General features: G+C 39.8%; 2 protein-coding genes across 3 annotated transcripts in view; one reads left to right on the top strand and one right to left on the bottom strand.

Annotated features, from left to right (window-relative positions):
* The window catches only part of XRRA1 (X-ray radiation resistance associated 1), a 78966-nt gene that overhangs the window by 53668 nt on the left and 843 nt on the right, over window positions 1-24455 (bottom strand). Inside the window, exon 1 of one of the 2 annotated variants that reach the window (XM_007520266.2) lies at window positions 3729-3923. The exons of the other annotated variant lie outside the window; for it this stretch is intronic. The gene's annotated coding sequence lies outside the window, so the exon portion shown is untranslated. Of the gene's footprint in view, window positions 1-3728; window positions 3924-24455 lie in introns of those variants that run through there. 2 annotated transcript variants of the gene reach the window in all.
* SPCS2 (signal peptidase complex subunit 2) lies at window positions 4051-23531 on the top strand. The gene is made up of 5 exons (XM_007520237.3): window positions 4051-4199; window positions 10366-10449; window positions 11337-11497; window positions 19834-19968; window positions 22744-23531. Exons 1-5 carry the CDS (start codon window positions 4089-4091, stop codon window positions 22928-22930), a joined length of 678 nt encoding a protein of 225 aa, XP_007520299.1. The 5' UTR covers window positions 4051-4088; the 3' UTR covers window positions 22931-23531.

The raw sequence follows: 24455 nt of genomic DNA, 5'->3' as shown, positions 1-24455 counted from the left end.
AAAGATCCCAGACATAGACAGATGTAGAGATAGAGCAAGAGATATAAAAGGGAAAGCATAAAGGAACAATTTTATAAAAATAGGGTGGGGCTAGAGTGCTAAGAGGTACAAATCAGAAAGGAAAGGATTACTTATGTTATTGTCTACACAAAATAAATTTACACACAGTAAAAGTAGCAGAGACAAAGTTGAAAGATAAGGCCCAATCTGGGAAAAGTTTTTTTTTTTTAATTTTTAAATATTTATTTATTCCCTTTTATTGCCCTTGTTGTTTTATTGTTGTAGTTATTATTGATGTCACTGTTGTTGGATAGGAGAAATGGAGAGAGGAGGGGAAGACAGAGAGAAGGAGATAAAGGAGAGATACCTGCAGACCTACCTCACTGCCTGTGAAGGGACTCCCCTGCAGATGGGGAGCTGGGGGCTCGAACCCAGATCCTTAAGCCGGTCCTTGCGCTTTTGTGCCACCTGCGTTTAACCCACTGCGCTACCGCCCGACTCCCAAAAGACTTTTGCTAGGTATGTAACACAAAGGATGGACCACTGAAGCTCATCAGGTGGAATATCTAGACCTGGGTCCATCTAATCATAGAAATCTTAGTTTTTTTTGAAAAAATGTATTTTTATTTCTTTATTATTGGATAGAGACAGTGAGAAATTGATAGGGGAGGGGTAAATAGAGACAGACATTACAGCCCTATTTCACCACTCATGAAGCTTTCTCCCTGCAGGTGAGGACCATGGGCTTGAGCCTGGATCCTTGCACACCGTAATGTGTGCCCTGAACCAGGTGCATTACTGTCTGGCCCTGAAATCTTAGTTCCTTATGGGGAATAGTAGGTGAGAAGACTAGAGAATCCCTATGCCCCAAGGAAGTCTGAGATAGAGTCTTCATATAGTATCATGAAAAATACTTTTTGGATGCTGTTGAAGCCCAGAGTAACTAGCAAGAGAGTGTGTTGATTAACAATGGGCTATGAAGGGCAAATAGCCCCCATACAACATTGTCTAGAAAGTAACCTTAAAAGTATGGATCATATATGTATGCTAGGAGAAAAGGTTCGAGAAGTCTGCCCTGCTAACTTCAGCTACCTTTATTCTCGATCTCAAAACTGGATCAGATAATTATAGTGCCTTCTGGTTTTAAAACATACAAACACAAAGAAATAAATTCTTCTTATCTGCATACATTGCTTGCTCCATTCTTTGGTCATTTTTCTGTTCCTCTACTTTGCCTGATTCATACAGATAGCTTTCCAGTATCTCCCCTTCCTCAGGCTAACCCTTCTCCAAGGCACCATCTCTGGTCTACTTTTTAATTTATTTATGTTTATTTATTTTCCCTCTTGTTGCCCTTGTTTTTTATTGTTGCTGTAGCTATTATTGTTGTCGTTGTTAGATAGGACAGAGAGAAATGGAGAAAGGAGGGGAAGACAGAGAGGTGGAGAGAAAGATAGACACCTGCAGACCTGTTACACCACCTGTGAAGCGACTCCCCTGCGGGTGGGGAGCCAGGGGCTCGAACCGGGATCCTTACGCCGGTCCTTGCACTTTGCGCCATGTGCACTACCTCCCGACTCCCTCTGGTCTACTTTTTAATGGAGACACTTAAGGGAACGTACCTGTTTGTCACCTCCTTCTCATAACCCAACCCCAGGCTGTGAATACCTCTAAGGCCAGGCCTGGGTCTTACCTATACCTCTATCTCTAGCACCTTATAAAGGGGTTTTGGTCAGTATTTTCTAAATTCAAACAAACCATAAACTCGATGCTCAGTGGCTCTTTATTCTGTCTGAGAAGAAAAGACAAAGTATGAAGGAAGGTTTCAGAGAGCAGATGACATCAGATCTGCATCTTGAAAAGTGAGAATCTATAAATGATAAACCAACAAGAACAATCACAGTGGAAGCTGACTGTATTTCTTCATAGAAGTGAGTACATTTCAGCTAATATTATTGAGTGATATTACATATCAGCTTCATCAAGACAGTTATTTTCATTGCTTTACTCAGGAATATTGCTCCAGTGACAAGAACAGTGGTCACTACATAGCATGCATGCACCTTATATGGGTTTGTTTAATCATCTGGACACTTGGGAGAGATCTATGAGGGTGAAATAGAATAGAGCAGAAAATAATGCAATCATATTATATGATAACTCTAGGTTACTAGATTTAAGGAATCCCTTGATAGTAAGTAAGGAACAGGTCTGTCTTGATCCCCTTGCATCCCTTAGTACAGTTCCGGGTAATGTAGCTACTCATTAACATTTTGAGGGAAGAGTGAATTAATGAAAAACTTGAATACTATCACATTCTAAATACACACAGCTCCGTGAGTGTTACACATTCTATTTTTGCTCTTCACATGTCTAGCAATTACACGTGTTGGTCTTGAAAAAACTGACAAATGTTCTGTGGGTCAGGCCAGTTTTGAATGTAGGCGGACCAGGGAGCACCTGAAACAGCAGGTGAGACACTCCAGATACGTCTAACTTAATCTTCTCTAATGAATAGGTGAGACATATTGAGGGTGGTCCCCGAGGTGGTGCAGTGGGTAAAGCATTGGACTCTCAAGCATGAGGTCCTGAGTTCAGTACCTGGCAGATCATGTACCAGGGTGATATCAGGTTCCTTCTTTCTCTCCTTCTATCTTTCTCATTAATAAAAATCTTTAAAAAAAAAAAAGACATTTTGAGAAAGCCAAAGTTTCTAGAAGTCTGTAATATCTTCTCAGACCAGCCTTTCCATTTCTCACTTTTAAAAATCCTGCTTGGGGTCGGGCAGCAGTTCAGGGGGTTAAGCGCAAAGTGCAAGGACCGGCATAAGGATCCCTGGCTCCTCACCCGCAGGGGAGTCGCTTCACAAGTGGTGAAGCAGGTCTGTAGGTGTCTGTCTTTCTCTCCCCCTCTCTGTCCTATCCAACAACAACGTCACCAATAACAATAATAATAACCACCACTACGATAAAAACAACAACAAGGGCAACAAAACGGGAAAAATAGCCTTCAGGAGCATGGATTCGTGGTGCAGGCACCAAGCCCCAGCAATAACTATGGAAACAAAAAAAAAAAAAAATCCTGTTTATTGCCTAAGCTGTTGAGATTTATTTATTTATTTATTTATTTTTTAGGTTTGAGTCTCAGGTTATACCAGCAACAGTACTGCAGAATTTGGATGGGAGGTTCGAGCGGGGAGACACAGAAACAAACGAAAATCCTGGCTTCCGGTCTCGGGAGACAAAATAATGGTTATACATAAAACTCGCATGCCTGAGGCACCAAGGTCCAGTTTCAATCCCCAGCACCACCTAAGCCAGAGCTAAGCGGTGCTCTGGTCTTGTCTGCATCTCTGTCTATATATCCTATATCTCTTCTTCATTAAAAATAATAGAGTAAAATAAAATAAAGGAAAATCCAGGCTTCCAAATCCGGTTCGAATACAGGCCATTCCTTAGTTTCCTCATATGCCAAGGATGAGTTAGGGAGGTGAGGGGAGGGGAGGGGAGAGGAGCCTCAGCACATGGCCAAGAGGACAGTTATCACCTAGTAAATGTGAGTTTAATATAACATTAAAACATAACCTAACAGCCAAGATGACAGCCGCTGTCAGTGCTGTATCTGGTCTAGGCCAGGAGAAGCGGACTCCACTGCGGAAGCTACTTCAGACGGGGGTGGTGGTGGTGGGCACTCTTAATCCTTTGAGTAAATCAAATTTCGAATCGCACCTGCCTTCGGCGTCTCTTCCTCTGCCGGGGTGTCCGCAAAGGCGACGCCCCGGTCAGGCGGGAAGAACGCCTGCGACCCTCCCGTGAATCTCTAAACCGCTCCACGGTGACGCCGGCTACAAGCTTCTTCAGCACCTAGTAACCGCGACGCGACCGCTGACACGGAAGGCAGCAACCGGCGGCCGGAGAGTCTAACCACTACAAGTCCCGACAAGCCCCGCGGCCACTTCCGCCGGCAACCTCGCGTCAGCGAGTCTAGTCTACGGATCCTGAAAGAGCCCGCGCGACGCGTCACGCCCCCAGCGTCAGCCAATCGCCTTTAGACAAGTCGGAGGGGAGGGAGACACTGTGGCGGACAAGATGGCGGCGGCTGCACAGGGCGGCCGGAGTGGTGGTGGTTCTGGCGGTGGTGGTTCTGGCGGTGGTTCCAGCTGCGGGACAGGCAGTAGCCGCAGCGGCTTGTTGGACAAGGTGAGGATCAGGTTCTTGCGGGAACAGTCGGGGACTAGAGAGACCCGGGAAGCGGCGAGTCTACCTTCTCATCCCCGCCCCCGTTTTCAGCGGCTTCTCTGCAGGGTGGGTTGTTCTCTGTTCCACTACGGAAACCCCACCAGCGCTTGCAGATTGTGGTGTCTCCAACTCAAACTGGGGCTCTTTCCTCTTTAGGGCTTTCCTTCTTAGAAGCGTTTCTCGTCGTTAACTCGAGTCACCGTAGCTATTGATAAATAGGTTATTTCCACATTTCATCTCGGCCATCGTCTCCCCCTTCCCTTTCTTCCTTTGTGGGGTTGCTGTTGTTTCGTGGGCCCGCTCCACTGATTGGAAGCTCAGAAACCTGGAGGCATGAACGCATCTCCTTAAAAGTCAATAGCCCCAATGGGAGTCGGGCGGTAGCGCAGCGGGTTAAGTGCAGGTGGCGCCAAGCTCAAGGATCCCGGTTCAAGCCCCCGGCTCCCCACCTGCCAGGGGAGTCACTTCACAGGCGATGAAGCAGGTTTGCAGGTGTCTATCTTTCTCTCCCCCTCTCTGTCTTCCCCTCCTCTCTCCATTTCTCTCTGTCCTATCCAACAACAACAATAATAACTACAACAAGGGCAACAAAAGGGAATAAATAAATAAATATTTAAAAAAAAAAAGAAGTCAATAGCCCCAAACTTCCAGCCACCACCACTGCATGCTTCTGCAGATTCCAAAGTTGCTAGTTGGCCTGCATACTGAGATATCTAGGCATTTTATCATAACCCGGAATGCTGAAATTATTTAGTATTTATTGCTCCCCCTCTTACTGGACTCACAGGGAGACTGTAGGATTTATTGATTGTCCTTTTCCTTCTCTACCCTCTTGCCTCTTCCCCCCCTTGGCCTGCCACTAAATGCTGTATGTGGATGGGATTTATGACCCTGCTGCCCTCTGATGTTTACCTCTTACTCCGTCGCCTATTCAACCCCCCCCTTTTTTTAATATTTATTCCCTTTTGTTGCCCTTGTTGTTTTATTGTTGTAGTTATTATTGTTGTTGTCGTTGTTGGATAGGACAGAGAGAAATGGAGAGAGGAGGGGAAGACAGAGAGGGCGAGAGAAAGATAGACACCTGCAGACCTGCTTCACCGCCTGTGAAGCGACTCCCCTGCAGGTGGGGAGCCGGGGTTCGAACCGGGATCCTTATGCCGGTCCTTGTGCTTTGCGCCACCTGCGCTTAACCCGCTGCGCTACAGCCCCACTCCCAGCCCCCCCCTTTTTTTAATTGCAGCCCTAGCAACAAGGTTATTACCCTTTCTTTGCATAGCATCTTGGAAGACACAGTTGTGTGGAGATAAGAATTCTAGTATTATTTCTGACTCTCGTTAGCTATGTGATCTTGAAATACGTTGTATTCTCTGTCATCTGTAAAATGATGAATTTAGCCTTACCCTGAAGTCCCTTTCAGTTCTTGCATTGTAGAACTCTAGGCTACTTTGATTAGAAATTTTAGGCATGACTTCTCTAGTAAATAAGTCAAACTTTCAAACTTTTTAATCGAAAATAGGTTTCAATTCATGCTTAACACATGGTAGGTGCTTAAGAAATAAATATATGGAACTGGGTAAGCACACACATTCTAGTTGCAAGGACTGGGTTCAAGCCTCTGGTCCCCACTTGCAGGGGGAAGCTTCATGCGCAGTGACACAGGGCTGTAGGGGTCTCTCTTCCTCTCTTCATCCCCCTTCCCTCTCAATTTCTCTCTATATCCAAAATTTAAAAAGATGGAAATGAATATATGATCACTATTGATGGGTGAGGGGTGTGTTCGGGCAGTCCTCTACTCTTCAGCCTTTTAAGAAATAGAAACATGTTCTGGGGGCTGGGCAGGTAGAGTGACACTATTGGCAATTGATGGTCATTTTCATGACTCCTACCGAGTGAACAGTTCACAACCTGTGCTCATTCTGCCTCTTTGACTGCACTTTCCACTGGCATTCTTCTAATCGTTCACTAGTTGCTGGAAAGTATATAATGTCATTATGTATTTAAAAGAACCTAGATTTGGGAATTACTTGATTTGTTCTTTGAAGTAGTTTCTGTTGTTTTCAAGCCGCATGAGGACTGGTAAATCAGTTAATCTCATTAAGCTTCCCTTTCTTTTTAAAAAATATTTATTTATATTTATTTTTCCCTTTTTGTTTTCCTTGTTTATTATTGTTGTTGTAGTTATTATTGTTGATGTCGTCGTTGTTAGATAGGACAGAGAGAAATGGAGAGAGGAGGGGAAGACAGAGAGGGGGAGTGAAAGACAGACACCTGCAGACCTGCTTCACCGCCTGTGAAGGGACGCTCCTGCAGGTGGGGAGCCGGGGGCTCCAACCGGGATTCTTAACGCTGGTCCTTGCACTTTGCGCCACCTGCGCTTAACCCGCTGCATTGCCGCCGGACTCCTAAGCTTCCCTTTCTTCATCTGAAATATTGAGGCGAATATTTTGAGATAATACCTTTGTACCTTTGGTGTCTAATACATATATGTAATGACGCAGGAGTAAGTCAAGATTCTACTGTTAGAATACTTAGTATAGGTGAACATAGGGTGCTAAACATGAAACTATGTAGCAGGGAATGTGGCTCAGCTGTAGAGTGCTAGACTTGTATGAGTGAGGTCCTGAGTTTGATTTCCTGTATCACGTGTTCCAGAGTGATGATGCTGTGGTGTGCCTCCACCCTCCTCCTACCCCTCTCTCATTAATAAATATTTTGTTAAAGTATATGGTGTATGTATGTGTGTGAGAGAGATAACATAATGGCTATGCAAAAGGACTTTCATACTTGAGGCACCAAACGACCCAGGTTCAATCCCTAGCACCACCATAAGCCAGAGCTGAGCAGTGCTTTGGTTTAAAAAAAAAAAAAAAAAAGTATGTGGTATATTTAGATATGTATTTTTACAGAAGTTCAAATGAGAGAGAGCATGATCCTTAAGATCTAATCCATAAGGGGTGAGTGCCCCAGGAAGAGGCTTTTGATCTAACAGTCGAACTGGGACTTTATTTTGGGAGAGAGGGAGGGAAGGCTTAACAAGTACATAGTTCTTCAGCAAGGTACATAGATGATTCCTGATGTTTCTCAGGTAGTGAGTTGAATGGACAGATCTCTGAGAGAACTGTCAGGTAAAATCAGGTGGGGGGTATGGATTGTTTGAAATAGGAAACTGTTGTAGATTCTTGAGACAGTGTAAAGTGGTTTTGGGAAAATTATTTAAAAAATTTGGAGGTAGAAACTTCTAACAAGGCCATGTACCATACTAAAATGTAGGGCTTAGTAAGAAAAGAAAGTTTGTATTCTTGTGCAGCATGTTAAGAACTACATGGCCTTGAATGAGTCATATGGTATTACTGAACTTAAATTTCCTTATGCAGTCAATGTGGAAGTGTATTAGAAGTTTGTTGTATTAAATTGCATGATAGAGGTAAATGTTCTTTGTAAAAGACTAAACAAATAGAACGGTAAAGTGATGAGTAATAGCAGAAATAGATAAAAGACCTCACAAAGGAGCACTAACCATCCTTTCATTCTTCTTTTTTTACTTAGTGATTTAATAATGACTAACAAGATTGTAAGATAACAAGAATATAATTCTATACAGTTCCTACCACCAAAATAATCATCTTTTTCTACCATATTTGTATTTGTCCAGTTTCTTATGAGGAGTTCTTGTCATAGGGATCTATAAAGAACAAGTGCTTGCAACATTGATTTTAGCAGAGAAAAATATTTGGATCTGCCATCTTGATCTTCAGAAGCAGCCTTACAGGGAGGAAGTGCTTCTAATTGTTTGAAAACTAAGGGTTACGTGGAAGAGAACATGGGGAAGAATGTTATTCTTAGTGCAGCAGGATCTGAAAAGAGAGGCTTTTGCTCTGGGATTAAGATGATGTCACTTTACAATCTGTTTAATTTGATTTGTCTTAAGTTTTGGAGAATTTTTTTTTTTTCTACAGCTGTAGTTAGTTTCACTTGTCATAAAAATGTGAAAAAAATGCAAATATGCTTCTAGTTTTCCTTAAACAGATGTTTTCTTCTATGAAACTGACTTTAAGAACAAAGCAATTCTAGAATCTTAGTCTTAAAAATAGGTATGCAAATATAATTTCCACCCTTCATTACAAAATAACTTAGATCATTGTAGTACATTATTTTTCCTCAAATACAACAACCAATTTTATTCTGCATAGCAGGCTATAAAGGAAAATTGCTTGTTTAATATATTTTGGATCAATACATGGTATTAAAACATGCTTTCCAGTGGCTGTTAAATTCATACCTGAATTTCTCTCTTCTGGCCAGAGATACTAAATCAGGCTGCTTAGAAGTTATATCCAGACCTTTTAAACTGGTACCTGGATCTCCTGACTGGGTTCGGTCTGGCCATGAAGTACAGCTTTTATATCTTAGTTGAGAGTGTAGACTCTAGAACCAGGCCCCTACTTCCAGGTTTTTACTATAATTAATGCTACTGCAGTGGGAACCTTGTTTATTACTTGCATAGGCAAATATGGGAAAATTCCCAGAGTTAGGAAGTCTAATCCAAAGTAGTAAGTAAATTGTCTTCTGCAGATTTGTGCCAGTTTAAACTTTTACTACCAATATGAGAAAAATCACTTTTCTCTGAAGAGCACAGAATTTGGGAATCTGGGGGCCGGCGGTAGCAGCAGGTTAAGTGCACATGGTGCGAAGCACAAGGAACGCCTTAAGGATTCCCAGTTGAAGGCCAAGGCTCCCTACCTGCAGGGGCATCACTTCACAAGCGGTGAAGCAGGTCTGCAGGTGTCTGTCTTTCTTCCCCCCCTCTGTCTTCCCCTTCTCTCCCAATTTCTCTGTCCTAGCCGGCAACAACAACAGCAGTAACAATAATAACAGCAACAAGGGCAACAAAAATGGGAAAAATTGCCTCCAGGAGCAGTGTATTGTAGTCCAGGCACTGAGCCCCAGCGATAACCCTTGAGGCATAAATAAATAAATAAATAAATAAATAAAATTAAAAAATTGGGAATCTTTCTTAATCAGTATAGAGTGGGCAACTGAAGTCAGGGTTGCCTAGAGTCTAATGATGTAGGACTTGGTTTTTAATTCAAAATATTCTAACAGACTACACTGAATGCTCTGGTTTTCTATACTTAAGACATACTGGTTAGCGGGGTGGATAGTATAATGAGTGTGCAAACAGACTCTCATGCCTGGGCTCCAGAGTCCCAGATTCAATTCCCCACACCATTATAAACCAGAGCTAAGCAGTGCTCTGGTAAAATAAATAAATAAATAAATTCTTTAAAAAAAAAAAAGTAAGATCATAAATCTACATTAAAAAAACCATATAGTGGGCTGGGGGGACTCAGCATAGTGGTTATGCAAAAGACTTTAATGCCTGAGACTCTGTGGTCCTAGGTTCAGCCCTCAATACAGTCTTAATCCAGAGCTGAGTAGTGGTTCTCTCTGCTTCTCTTTCATTAAAAAATAAATAATGAAATAAATGCAATAAAAAAGACATACTGGTAAAGTATGTATTACAAGACCCTCATTTTTTTTTTCTAATTTTAATTAAGAAAGAGAAACTGAGAGGAGGGGGAGAGAATGATATATACACCTGCAGACCTTCTCCACCACTTGTGAAGCATCCCCCTGCAGGTGGGGAGTAGGGACTCAAACCTGGGTCCTTGTACTTGGTAATATGTATTTAGTAATATGCTTAAGTGGGTGCAACACTGCCCAGCCCCAAGACCCTCATTTTTATTAATGTCTGAGAGTTCATGGGTATTATTTTCTGTGTTTTGTGGTCACAGAATAAAAGGATTAACAATTGGATTTTTTTTTTTTCCCCTCTGTCCTCACTTGGGTAAGACAGTGATGGGACTTGTATACTAGTTTGGAGTTTGTTAGATTTAGATTCAGCATGGCAACCACTAACTTATCATATGCATACTGCTAGATGGTGAGCCAGTTTGATTTCATTGCATTTTTGTTTTTTTTTTAGTGTTTTTGACTTTACAGCAGTCCAGCATCAGAAGATAAAAAAACAAAAACAAGTAAAACAAAGGTACTTTTAAGTAGCCTTATTTCACTTTCAGCAACATGCCATGCTCCTTGACTCACAACTCTTCTGTTTGCTTTACAGTGGAAGATTGATGATAAACCTGTAAAAATAGACAAATGGGATGGATCAGCTGTGAAAAATTCTTTGGATGATTCTGCCAAAAAGGTACTGTCTTGAGGTGGGGGATCTATTTGTGGGTACACAGCGATGGCCCATCTGCTGCAGGGCCATTTTCTTCTGTGGCTTGAAATCAACTTGATTTTCAGTGTTAGAAATTGAGCTAACGGGGCTCGGTGGTGTTGCACTGGATTAAGCTCACATAGTAAGAAGCACAAGGACCTTGGTTCAAGCCCACAGCTCCCCACCTGCAAGGGTGTTGTTTTACAAGTGGTGAAGTAAGTCTTCAGGTGTCTATCTTTATCTCTCCCTTTCTATCTTACCCCTCCTTTCAATTTCTCTTTGTGCTATCCAAAAAAAAAAAAAAAAAAAAGGCCACAGGAGCAGTGGATTTGTAGTGCAGGCGCTGAGCCATAAGTTAGAAAAAATATATGTCAAAACATAAATGTTAACTATATCAGGCTTCTCCCAACTCTCATTTTAAGCTGGTAATCTACTGTTTTTGAGAGTTATTTATCTCTAGCTGAGAAGATTAGAGACTGTAGGACATTCTATCATGATTGGTTCTCTCTCCATTTTAAAGGGGCAAAGAAAATGTTAGTGTTTTCCTAGGGAAAAAGTTGAGGATTATTTAAAAAGTTAAAGGAATTTGATAAAACTTTTCCTTGAAACCTTTTGTACATAGCTTGAGGGGTTTTTTTTGTTTTGTTTTTTTTATCTTTTCTTTATGTGGTAAAATCTTGGTTGGTGAGAACTGTTTGGGTAGTTTGGGAGTTGTTCAAAATATACAGAAAGCTCTTTGGTAATTTATAAAAATATAAATTTTTATTTAAAAAGTTAAAGAATAACTTTTATCATGGAATGTAAGGGTAAAAGCAAGAACTGGGAATTTGTATACCTGTCTGCTTGATTTATTTCTCTTTTATTTTTACTAGGTACTTCTGGAAAAGTACAAGTATGTGGAGAATTTTGGTCTGATTGATGGTCGCCTCGCCATCTGTACCATCTCCTGTTTCTTTGCCATAGTGGCATTGATTTGGGATTATATGCATCCTTTTCCAGAATCCAAGCCCGTTTTGGCTTTGTGTGTCATATCATATCCTTTAATTATTCAGGTTTGTTTTCTAGTGGTGATTTAAAAAATATTTCTGATACTTGTCCCTGTCTACAAAATTGAAGAGTTTTGTTAGAATTAACATTATGAGCTGTAGTTATCTGTAAATTTATGTGGTAGTCATTGATATTTTGGCTTCTATATGGTTAATTCTGTTTAGCTGTTGATGTAGAAATTATTATAATACAGGTGTGAGCATTTAATAACAAAACACAGTACTAGTGAGATCGGGCTCTTCTCATTTCTAGTTCATAACTTTCCCCATTAGACGGGGCTGTTTCAAAACCTCTAATTTCAGGATATTGGGAAAAGGTCAGATATGGAAGGTTCATATCTTATATGATTTCATTTCGTTGGAAGCTGAGGGACTGGGTTGAGTACTGAGCCAAGGGAAGGTGTGGTTTATATAAAATGGAATTAAGAGCTTTATCCAAGAGGTAAGAACCTGAGTTTGAAATCCAAGGTGTTTTGTGATTTTGTACTGGCAAAAAGTGTTGAGACTGTATGACTATTGTTCACTTATGGATAACACAATCAGAAATGTAAAGACTGATGGGAGATTTGATATATTTGCTACATTGGCAGCTCTGGCTTTCCTTTATTTCTTTTATGATTGGTAAACACATTTGTTATCTATACAAGTTAGTTATTTCTTTTTGAAAAGTTACACATGTTCAGTTTTCTTACTATTCCTAATCCACAGTTACCCCATTTTAATCAGTATTCTCTTTAACTTAAAAATGTTAGGTGTTGGGGGTCGGGCGGTAGCGCATCGGGTTAAGTGCAGGTAGTGCGAAGCACAAGGACCAGCATTAAGGATCCCAGTTCGAGCCCCTGGCTCCCTACCTACAGGGGGTTGCTTAACAGCGATGAAGCAGGTCTGCAGGTGTCTCACTTTCTCTCCCCCTCTCTGTCTTCCCCTCCTCTCTCCATTTCTCTCTGTCCTATCCAACAATGACGATATCAATAACTACAACAATTAAAAAAAAAAAACAAGGGCAACAAAAGCGGAAAAAATTTAAAAAAAAATGTTGGATTACTTTCCATATTAGCATAGACAGATGTGGTGCTGAGTGGTGGTACACCAAGTAAAGTGCACACATCACTATGTGTGAGGACGTATGTTCAGGCTCTCAGTCCCTATAAGTAAGGGGTGGTGGGGGAGCCTCATTAATGGTAGGCCAGTGCTGTAGGTCTCTCCTGTCAGAAAAAAGGGGGAAAAAAAAAAGGAGAAAAAGGAATAAAAATGGCCACTGGGAATATTGGGGGGATGGGGCTAAAGAATTTATAGATGGGGTAGGTATAGATAGCATAGTGGTTATGTAAAGAGACTCTCATGCCTCCAAAGTCCTAGGTTAAGTTCCCACATCAGCAAAATCCAGGGCTGGGGAGTCGGATGGTAGCGCAGCGGTTTAAGCGCAGGTGGCACAAGGAGCTGCATAAGGATCCCGGTTTGAGCCCCCAGCTCCCTACCTGCAGGGGAGTTGCTTTACAGGCAGTGAAGCAGGTCTGCAGGTGTTTATCTTTCTCTCCTCTCTGTCTTCTCTCTCCATTTCTCTCTGTCCTATCCAACAACGACAACAACAGTAATAACTACAACAATAAAAAACAAGGGCAACAAAAGGGAATAAATAAGTAAATATTAAAAAAAAAAAAATCCAGGGCTGAGCAGTGCTTTGGTTAAAACAAGCAAACTTAAAGAATATACATGCACCTTATTTCTTTATAGCCACATAGTGCTACTGAGTGGCTGCTATATGCTAGCCTTAAACTAGTTATTTAAAACATCCTTTTAATGGCCACTTTACTTTTTTTTTAATTTCTTTATTGGAAGATTAATGTTTTAAAGTCAACAGTAAATACAATAGTTTGTACATGCATAACATTTCTCAGTTTTCCATATAACAATACAACCCCCACTAGGTCCTCTGTCATCCTTTTCGGAGCTGTATTCTCCCCACCCACCCACCCACTCTTGATGCAATACACAATACGCCAACTCCAGTTCTGGTTCTACTTGTGTTTTCTCTTCTGATCTTGTTTTTCAACTTCTACCTGAGAGTGAGATCATCCCATATTCATCCTTCTGTTTCTGACTTATTTCACTTAACATGAATTTTTCAAGGTCCATCCAAGATTGGCTGAAAACGGTGAAGTCACCATTTTTTATAGCTCAGTAGTATTCCATTGTGTGTGTGTGTGTGTGTGTGTATATATATATATATATATATATACCACAACTTGCTCAGCCACTCATCTGTTGTTGAACACCTGAGTTGCTTCCAGGTTTTGGCTATTACAAATTGTGCTGCCAAGAATATATGTGTACACAGATCTTTTTGGATGGGTGTGTTGGCTTCCTTAGGAGCTATCCCCAGGAGAGGAATTGCAGGATCATAGGGTAGGTCCATTTCTAGCCTTCTAAGAGTTCTCCAGACTGTTCTCCACAAAGATTAGACCAATTGACATTCCCACCAGCAGTGCAGGAGGGTTCCTTTGACCCCACACCCTCTCTAGCATTTGCTGCTGTTACCTTTTTTGATGTATGACATTCTCATAGGAGTGAAGTGGTATATCATTGTCTTTATTTGCATTTCTCTGACAAAGACTTGGAACATTTTTTCATGTACTTCTCGGCCTTTTGGATCTCTTCTGTGGTGAATATTCTGTCCATGTCCTCTTCCCATATTTGGATGGAGTTATTTGTTTTCTTGTTGTTGAGTTTGGCAAGCTCTTTATATATTTTGGTTATTAAACTCTTGTCTGATGTATGGCATGTAAAGATCTTCTTCTATTCTGTGAGGGGTCTCTTGGTTTGCGTATTAGTTTCTTTTGCTGTGCAGAAGCTTTTTAATTTGATGTAGTCCCATAGGTTTATGCTTGTCTTAGTCTTCTTAGTAATTGGATTCATTTCACTGAAGATGTCTTTCAAATGTTTCCTCTAAGTATCTGATAGTTTCTGGTCTAACATCCAAGTCCTTGATCCACTTGGAATTTAATTTTGTATTTGGTGAAATATAATGGTTCAATTTCATTCTTCTGCATGTTTCAACCCATTTTTTCCAACACCATTTGTTGAAGAGACTGTTTTCCCCATTTAATAGTCTGGGCACCTTTGTCAAAGATTAGATGTCTGGGAGTAGGGTGTTAACGTAGCAGGTTAAGCTCACGTGGTGCAAAGCTCAAGGACCGGCATAAGGATCCTGGTTCGAATCCCCAGCAACCCACCTGCAAGGGAATCGCATCACAAGCGGTGAAGCAGGTCTGTAGGTGTCTTATCTTTCTCTCTCCCTCTCTGTCTTCCCCTCCTCTCTCCATTTCTTTCTGTCCTATCCAACAATGACAACAGCAATAATAACTACAACAATGAAATAACTAGGGCAACAAAAGGGAATAAATATATTAAAAAAAAAAAAAAAGAAAGAAAATCAGAAACTGGGGGGGGGGAAGCATAATGGTTATGCAAAGAGACTTTCATGCCTGAGATTCCAAAATCCCAGGTTCAGTCCCCTGTACCACCATAAGTCAGAGCTGAGCAGCATTCTGGTAAAAAAACAAAAACAAACAAAAAAAAGATTAGATGTCCATAGGTGTGGGGGCTTAGTTCTGGGTTCTCAGTTGTATTCCACTGGGCAGTGTGTCTATTCATGTTCCAGTACCAAGCAGTTTTGATTACAATAGCCCTATAATACAATTTGAGATGTGGGGGTGTGATTCCTCCAGTTCTGTTCTTCTCAAGATTGTTTTGGCAATTCTAGGTCTTTTCTGGTTCCAGATAAACATTTGTAGCATTTGTTCTATTCTCCTAAAATATGTGTTTGGTATCTTGATGGGGGGATAGCATTAATTGTGTATATGGCTCAGGGTAGTATATTCATTTTGATGATGTTAATTCTTCCAACCCATGAACATGGAATATCTTTCCACTTCTTTGTGTCTTTCTCAGTTTCCTTGAGTAGTGACTCATAATTTTCAGTATACAAGTCTTTCACTTCTTTGGCTAGGTTTACTCCTAGATATTTTATTGTTTTTGTTGCTATAGTAAAAGGAACTGATTTCTGGATTTCAATTTCTTCTAACTTGGTGTTTGCATAGAGGAATGCCACTGACTTTTGTATGTTAATTTTGTAGCCTGACACCTTACTGTATTGCCTGATGATTTCCAAAAGCTTCTTGCTGGATTCTTTAGGTTTTTCTGTGTATACTATCATGTTGTCTACAAATAGGAAGAGTTTGACTTCTTCTCTTCCAATCTGTATGCCTTTAATTCCTTGCTCGTGCCTGATTGCTATGGCAAGAACTTCCAACACTATGTTGAATAGTCATGGTGATAGTGGGCAACTGTGTCTAGTACCTGATCTGAGGGGAAATGCTTCCAGTTTTTCACCATTGAGTATGATGTTGGCTGTAGGCTTGTTATATATAGACTACTATCTTGAGGAATTTTCCATCTATTCCCATTATTTGTAGTGTTTTGATCATAAAGGGATGTTGTATTTTGTCAAAGGCTTTCTCTGCATCTATTGATATGACCATGTGCTTTTTGGTCTTTTTTTTTTTATTATTGATGTGGTGGATTGTGTCGATTGATTTACGTATTTAAACCAACCTTGCATCCCTGGTATAAACCCCACTTGGTCCTGATGAAGAGCCTTTTTAATATACTGCTGTATCCAATTGGCTAGAATTTTGTTCAGTATTTTAGCATCTATGTTCATCAAGGATATCTCTGTAATTTTCTTTTTTGGTTGTGTCCCTGTCTGCTTTTGGTATCAGAGTGATGTTGACGTCATAGAAGCTGGAAGGGAGTATTCCAGTGTCTTCAATCTTTTGGAAGACTTTAAAAAGTAGAGGTATTAGTTCTTCTTTGAAGGTTTTGTAGAATTCATTTGTAAAACCATCTGGTCCAGGACTTTTATTCTTGGCAAGTTTTTTGATAACTGTTTCAATTTCATTAGCTGTGATGGACTTGTTCATACTATCTAGTTCCTCTTTATTTAATTTTGGAAGTTCGTAGGTATCCAGGAAATCGTCCATTTCTTCCAGGTTCTCTAGCTTGGTGGCATATTGTGGTCACTTTACTTTTCAAAATTTTTTTAAATCAATGCTATTGCTATCTAAAATGTTTCTCAAAATTCCGCTCTGACATTTTTTTTTGTTCTTCAGGGGCAGTTAACAACTTAGCAAAGAATGTCTAATTGGTCCCAAATCATTGTCCCTGGAGTTGACACCTTGATTCCTTTCAGTACAGATAAATCATTCCAATATTGATTTTTTTTTGGCCCTTGTTTTATTGTTGTAGTTATTGTTGTTATTGATGTCATTGTTGTTGGATAGGACAAAAAAATGGAGAGAGGAGGGGAAGATGGGACGGGGGGGAGAGAAAAAGATAGACTGATTTTTTTTTTTTTAAAGTAACTTCAGTATCATTTTATTGTGGTAATGTTGGCTTACAGGATTACTTGCTATGAGGGTACATTTCCTCCCTTTCCTCAAGGTAGGTATTAGTGCATTTATAGAGATTTAGGTCCCCAACTTCCCCCTAGTGCTCCCCGTGCCCCCTTCTGCCAGTATTAACAGTTTCTAATTGTGGGAGAGAAACACTAGAGCAACACTCCACTGTTTATTATGTTCTGTTTATTTTTGTCTTGTCTTTAAGTGGTGCTGTGGATCAAACCCAGAACGCCCTGTGTGCAATGCATATATTCTGTCACTGAGCCACATCCTTGGTCCCCTTTTTTTTTTTCCTCTTAAGGCAGGTCAATAGAATGTCCCAGAGATTGTGGAGACAGTTTCCAAAGGAGTTCAGTGAACTTTGAATGATGATATCAACTTATGACCCCACGAGAGAACAAACTATGGAATTTCATTTGGGTATTTGTTTAAAGCAAAACAGCATCTTTTCCAATTTTAGAATCTTGCCCACTTTCTAAATAATAGTAATAACTATCATTATACATGTCTTTATCTGCTAGACACTGAATGTGTAAGTGCCATCTCTAAATTTCCTGACAAGATTCCCCCATTTGTTACTTAATAGTGGGTTACAATAATTAAAGATTGCAGTATCTAGTTCCACACTACACCCATCACCAAAGTTTTGTGTCCCCACCCTCCTAATGATAAGGAATCTTCTCTGATCTGGTAGTACTCTGCAAATTGTGGAAGAGACTGGAGCTGCAGGTGGTTGAAGATGAAAGTAGTTTATTTTGGCCAGGCCAAGAGTCCAGTTAGCACTGGGAACCCAAGGCCCTGATTGTGACCACCATTTATTATTGATACCCTAAATCTGGTGGGGTTTGCTGTAAGCACTGATTACAGAAGTGAATGTCAGGAGTGATTAGTTATTTATAGATGGGGAATTCCAAGGAATGGTCCAGATTTCTAGAAGGCTGGTTGTGATAGGACCACCACTTGGGCATGTTGGTTCAGAGAGCAGGCCTGGCATCCTTCCCAGTAAGGGAAGAGCAGACTCTAGCACCTCTCTTGGAAAGTAGGTTGTTATCTGTGGATGCTGAAGTAGGCTCTAGCACCTTTCCAAAAATATCGGTCCCTTATCTATGTATGCTACTCTATTTCTGGAATTCTTAGAACAAACAGCACTATATTTAATATAATACTCATACCTTTACTATTATTTAGTATAGCACTCTAGAAAATATTTAAGCACAACATAACATAGGTGATACTTAAACATATCTTAATATTCTAAGCAATCACAACTTGGGGGCACTCTTTTAAATGAAACGTTTTTAACTCTTTATATGGCCACACAAACACTCTTTCTAAATAGCTATATTCTCAATGAACACATTTAGCACTCTAATACAAACTAAACCCACTCTCTAAATCTCTAAATAAAGCACTCTTTAATTCTTGGGGTATTTTAACACCTGTTGGTCTTGGCCTAAGAGCTGAATGATTGGCAATTCCCTATATTATTTGTAATACCCTCACTATCTCCCAAAGATATCCACCATTGTTCTCACAAGTTTTAGAAACAGTTTGCTTGTAAGCTTTTGTGTATCAGTTCTCTAAATTCTACACATGAGTAAAACCATCTGGCAGTTGTCTTTCATCTTTTATTTCCCTAAGCATAATCATCTCCAGTTCCATCTTTGTGTGTCAAAGGACACAATATCATCATTTTTGATAGCAGAGTAGTATTTCCTGGCACATATGTCCCATAACTTCTTTAGCCTGTTGTCTGTTGATGGGCATATAGGCTCCTTCCAGTCTTCAGCTATTGTGAATAATGCAGCTATGAATATGGGGTTGTATATACCCTTTCAAATTAGTGTTTGAGTATCCTTTGGATAATTGTCAAAGAATGCTGTTGCTGGATCATAAGGTAATTCCATTTTTAAATCTTTCAAAGGGGCTACACCAATTTGCATTCCTACCAACAGTATAACAAAGTTCCTGTTTCTCTACAACCTCGACAGTGCCTGTCATTTTCTGGTTTTATGTTTTTACATCCACACATTTGTGTGTAATTCAACATGCTCACTGCCAGAGTCCTGTGCACCTGACTCCTCCAAACCCCACTCTCAAAACCCCAATCACCATAGTTCTTATGAAGTCTAAAAGAGGGTGAGAGTAGATAGTATAATGGTTATGCAAACAGATTCTCACACCTGAGGCTCCATAGTTCCAGGTTCAGTTCCCCCACACCACCATTATAAACAAAAAAGTCTAAAAGATAGTTTGGTAACTATTTGTTTTTAAGTTTCATTGTTTCATTAGTCAAGATTTCATATATGAATGAAACCATCTATATACCACTTTAAAAAAAAAATCCATCTTTTCTTAAACTTTAAAAGAAATAATTTATTGTGTGGTCCTGGAGGTGGCGCAGTGGTAAAGCTTTGGACTCTCAAGCATGAGGTCCTGAGTTTGATCCCCAGCAGCACATGTGCCAGAGTGATGTCTGGTTCTTTCTCTCCTCCTATCTTTCTCATAAATAAAATCTTAAAAAATTAATTTATTACTGATTAGAGACAGAAATTGAGATGGGTGAGGGAGAGAGACAGAGAGACACCTGTAGTCTTGCTTCAAAACTCACAGAACTTTCCTCCTGCAAGTGGGGACCAGGGTTTTGAACCTGGGTCCTTGCGCACTGTAATATGAGCACTTAACCAGTTGCCCCTCTGCCTGGCCCCCATTGATTTATCTTCAGTTGCTTCTACCTGAAGCAAGACAGAACTATCTTCTTCAGGATTATCTCAGGAAAGTTCTTAATATATCTTGCTTGTTGATTTGTGTTATTTTTCTTTTACATGTATATTTGTGTGTTTTCCCCTTAACTTTATTTGAACGTATTTTGTGATGATGGGAATCCTGACCATATATACCTCATATAAGGAGAAGAGCATTTTTCTTGTGGCCCACAGGAAGGACCCTACTGGGATGGATCCTGATGATATTTGGCAACTATCTTCTAGTCTCAAAAGGTATGACTGTCCTCATATTTTGGTTGTTAAATTTTCCCTGAGCATGGGTTCATTATCAGCAAGACCTATACAGATTACGTTGCTAGTCCTGTACAGTAAATAAAGGGGTGTGAACACTCCATGAGGTTTTTCCTAGCTCTGTACCTCTGAGATTGCATAGTCACAGGTATGCTCTGTGGATAGAGGGGCATAAAGTGCTTTGTTTTTGTTCATTTAATTGAATCAGTTAGAATATGGAACGATAAAGGGCAAAGATATGAAGCCAATTATCTCTGAAGAACCTCATCTGCTCCTTATGTCTTTCTTTTTTTTTTTTTTTTTCCCTCCCTGTTGCTGCTCCAGATTCTGAGGGTAGTAGCAATGGAGACTCAGAGTTGCACTTGGCCTTATGTCTTTCATGGTTGTGTATTCAGTCTTTTCAGTTGGGGAGCCCTGGAGCAGTGCATTGTATGATCCAGAGCAGCACAGTTGAGTCTGACCAGCAGGGACTATAGCTTTGTGTAGCAGACACCAAAGGTATCCAGAACTGGCTTCAAATTCCAGCTCTTCTCTTTCTGATTTGGATGTGGCTTTTGGTATATTATGTAATCTATTCACACTTTAATGGAGGAAAAAGTGATCCAAAAAGTTGTTAGCAAGATGCCAGTAACAGCCTTTTTGCTCCTTTTCAGAAATTACTCCCCTCCCCTTTGAGGGGCTTATACTGTTTCCTAAATAAGCATACTCTTAATTCTTTTTCTTTTAATAAATTTTAACTCACTAAAAAAATAGATACCAATTATAGTGATCATTGGTTGAGTGTAAGTGATGTCAGTGGACATTTAGTTGTTTATACGTTTAGACTTGTTGAATAGTTCTGTTAGAAACATTTCTGTATGACGGGTCAGGAGCCTTTTTTTTTTTCCTACCAAGATGCACTTGTATATTTATAACATCATTCATGGGTCATACAAAATTATTGACTTAAACATTAGCACTTAATGTTGCTGTGAAAAAGAATACCACAGGCATTCCCCATCCCTGCTGTATGGATTTTTGTGCATATAAACTCTTTTTATTTCTCAGGTAACATGCCTAGGAGATGAATTGGTTTGGTTATTTGCTGTTTTTTAATTGCTTGAAGAATTGCCAGCCTGTTTTCTAATACAGTTGCACCATTTAAAAATTCCTGTAGCAATGTACGAATGTTCTGATTTTTTCATAGTCCCCAATGATTTTTACCAGCTGTAACAGGGTTGGTGCCTGGGGAGAAAAAACATGCCACCTGTTCTTTCTCATTGCAGTTAAATGCAGACCCACTTCTTTGAAAGGAGCACTCTCTGACATGGCTTTTTTTTTTTTTTTTTTAAGTCTTGATAATTTTAGTTTCAAATAGATATTTATTCTAGTACTTTGGCCTTAGATAATCAGGATAATTAGATTATCCTCTTCTGATTATCTTGTTTTCTTTGTGTTTTTTTAATTAACTTTTTTAAAATTAAGCTTTCCCCCTACTGATGGGACTGGGGGCTTGAACCCAAGTCCTTGCACATTGTAGCATGTGAGTTTTTTTTCTTTTTCTCTTTTCTTTCTTTCTTCTTCTTTTTTTTTTAATATATATTTATTCATTTTGAATAGAAACAGAAATTGAGAGGGAAAGGGGGAGGAGAAAGACCTGCATCACAGTTTCACTTCTGAATCCATCCCCTCTGTAAGAGGGGACTGGGGGCTTGAACCTGCATCCTTGCACATTGTAATGGGTGTTCTCTCCATGTGTGCTAATGTCCAGCCCCTCTTTTCCCGCATCACTTCAGTACACATAGCACTGGGGAGTGAATTAGAAACTTCAGGGATACAAGTCCAGTGCTCTGCTAGTTGAACAAATTTCTCTAGCCTCTCTATCACTTTCTTTTGTTGTTGAGAAGATTGAAGCAATCAGAAGTCTGTTGGTTGGGGAGATAGTATAAGGATTATGTAAGAGTTTCATTCCTGAGACTCCAGAGTCCCAAGTTCAATCCTCTACACCATTATACATGAGCAGTGCTCTGTTTAAAAAGGGGGGAGGGTGGGCATTGTGTGGTGGTGGTGGTGGTGGATTATGTGGTTGAGTGTACATGTTACAAGGCTCAAGGACCTAGGTTCAGACTCCCACTTCCCACCCCATTTTAGGTTTTTTTTTTTTGAAGTATTTTTTTTTTATCTCAGTTTTCTATTTGACTTTTTTCCTATTTGACTTTGAATGCAAGTAACCATCTACAAATTAATGTATCTAAAATCTAGGTCTTTTGTCCTTCATTTAAGCCATTTTACATAACAACTGTGAAGTCCAGAGGTGAGCAGTTTACCAGTCTGATTAAGTAAAGAGGTACATATAATTAAACCAGGAGAGACATGGCCTGTGAATTAGAACTTTTTTTTTTTTGGAAACGAGGTCCCATGACCATATGAAACCATGTGCATGTTTTATTACTTAGGGTCCTTTTTTTCATTCAAGGGACAATAGGAGACACCCAGCTTCTTCTGTTGTCATTGGCCCTCCAATGTGGTGCCAGAGCTTGAACCTTAGTCATGTGCACGGCGCTGCAGGCACTCTACTTGATGAGCTGTGTCTCTAGCCTAAACTTCAATCTTGAAGGCAGTTAGACTCTGGTTAGTGTTTTGGTATTTTGAAAGTATAGACCTGTGTGTTCCCTACATCAGCAGTGTAGTGAAAACTACCTTAGTCTAGTTCTTTTAAAACACTCGGTGCTATGTTACTGGTTGATTCTATGTTTGTTTTTTTATTTGTTGTCTTAGGTTTGATGACAAGTACACTCTGAAGCTGACCTTCATCAGCGGGAGGACGAAGCAGCAGCGAGAAGCTGAGTTCACCAAGTCCATTGCAAAGTTTTTTGACCATAGTGGGACACTAGTCATGGATGCCTATGAGCCTGAAATATCCAGGCTCCATGATAGTCTTGCCACAGAAAGAAAAATAAAATAGGCCTTCTAAAAGCAGCCATCTTTCTGCTGGTACATGCTGAATTATGGAGTGAGAGGGGAAGAGACAGAACTTGAAATGGATAAAGTAAGAAATGTTTTAAAAATCCCTGTTTTGTCATGAAATTTTAGACCATTATGGATAAATAGAATTTTCTAGCTCAGATAGGAGATGTTGCTCTGGTATGTAGCTGTAGCCTCCTTAGTCTGCTGATTGCATCGTTTCAGTTTGCTTTTCTGGAAAAGCATTTTTGCAAAAAGCTATATAAACTCCCTTCACACCTTGCAGTACTTTATGTATGTAGTATATAACTTTGTGCCATGTAACATTTGAAGACATGATTTTGTTTTTTAAACTGTTAACCTGTTGCTAACTTGATTGTGTTAATGTCTGTTTCAACAGCTTTTCCCCTTAATTCAGGATACAACTTCTAGTGTATGACAACATTCACTGACACACCATTTTTGTGGCTGTATGTTTATCTGATGTGGGAAAAGTTGTGGGAGTGGGGAGGCAAACCACAGGTTCTTAATTTGTTTAAAACATCTGCCTGTTACATTTTGTGCTCCTAATCAATTAAAGATGCCAATGACATTTGCAGTTTTATATTGTTTGTTTTCCACTTGTTTTTCCTTGTTGATTGATTTTATTTTTGCCTTATATTAGTTACCATTTTCTAATTTTTTTTCAATAAAAGAAGAAGATGTGAAAAAATGTATTCCTAGTTTTGATGGAAAAATGAAGCAGCAAGTTTTAAGGTCTTAACTACTAACAGTTTTGTTTCTTGTCTATACTACTTGTCTTTGAGAACTACTGGTTAAGAGTTGATAGTGATACTCAGTATTTTTTAATACTCAGTATTTTGTATCAGGCATTGTTCCAAGTACCTTTTAAGTATTGACTCACTAATGCTCAGAATGGTCCTGAGAAATAGATATATACTATTATGAGCTCTATTTTATAAATAAGGCATAACAGTTGAATTAATTTGTCATTCAGTTGGTGTCGTGAGCATAGACCAAGAAATGACCCTGATATAAATTAATTAAATAGAGTAAAGAATTCTGCCAATGGAGCCTGAGGCTGTTATTTTTTTTTATGTTTTCTTTAATATTTATTTACTTATTTCCTTTTTGTTGCCCTTTCTTATTGTTGTAGCTATTATTGTTGTTGGTGTTGCTGTTGTTGGATAGAACAGAGAGAAATGGAGAGAGGAGGGGAAGACAGAGGGGGAGAGAAAGATGGACACCTGCAGACCTGCTTCACTGCCTGTGAAGCGACTCCCCTGCAGGTGGGGAAGCGGGGGCTCAAACTGGGATTCTTACCTCGATCCTTGCGCTTTGCGCCACATGGGCTTAATCCGGTGCACTACTGCCCAACTCCCTATTTCACCCTATTCTTTTTTTTTTTAAAAATTAATTAATTAATTAATTTTCCCTTTTGTTGCCCTTGTCTTTTTTTATTGTTGTTGTAGTTATTATTGTTGTTGTTATTGATGTGGTTGTTATTGGATAGAACAGAGAGAAAT

The sequence above is a fragment of the Erinaceus europaeus genome, chromosome 17, assembly GCF_950295315.1.
Source record: "Erinaceus europaeus chromosome 17, mEriEur2.1, whole genome shotgun sequence".
NCBI lineage: Eukaryota > Metazoa > Chordata > Mammalia > Eulipotyphla > Erinaceidae > Erinaceus > Erinaceus europaeus.
Note: the sequence above shows the minus strand (reverse complement) of the source record. Positions and strands in the feature narration are given on the sequence as shown.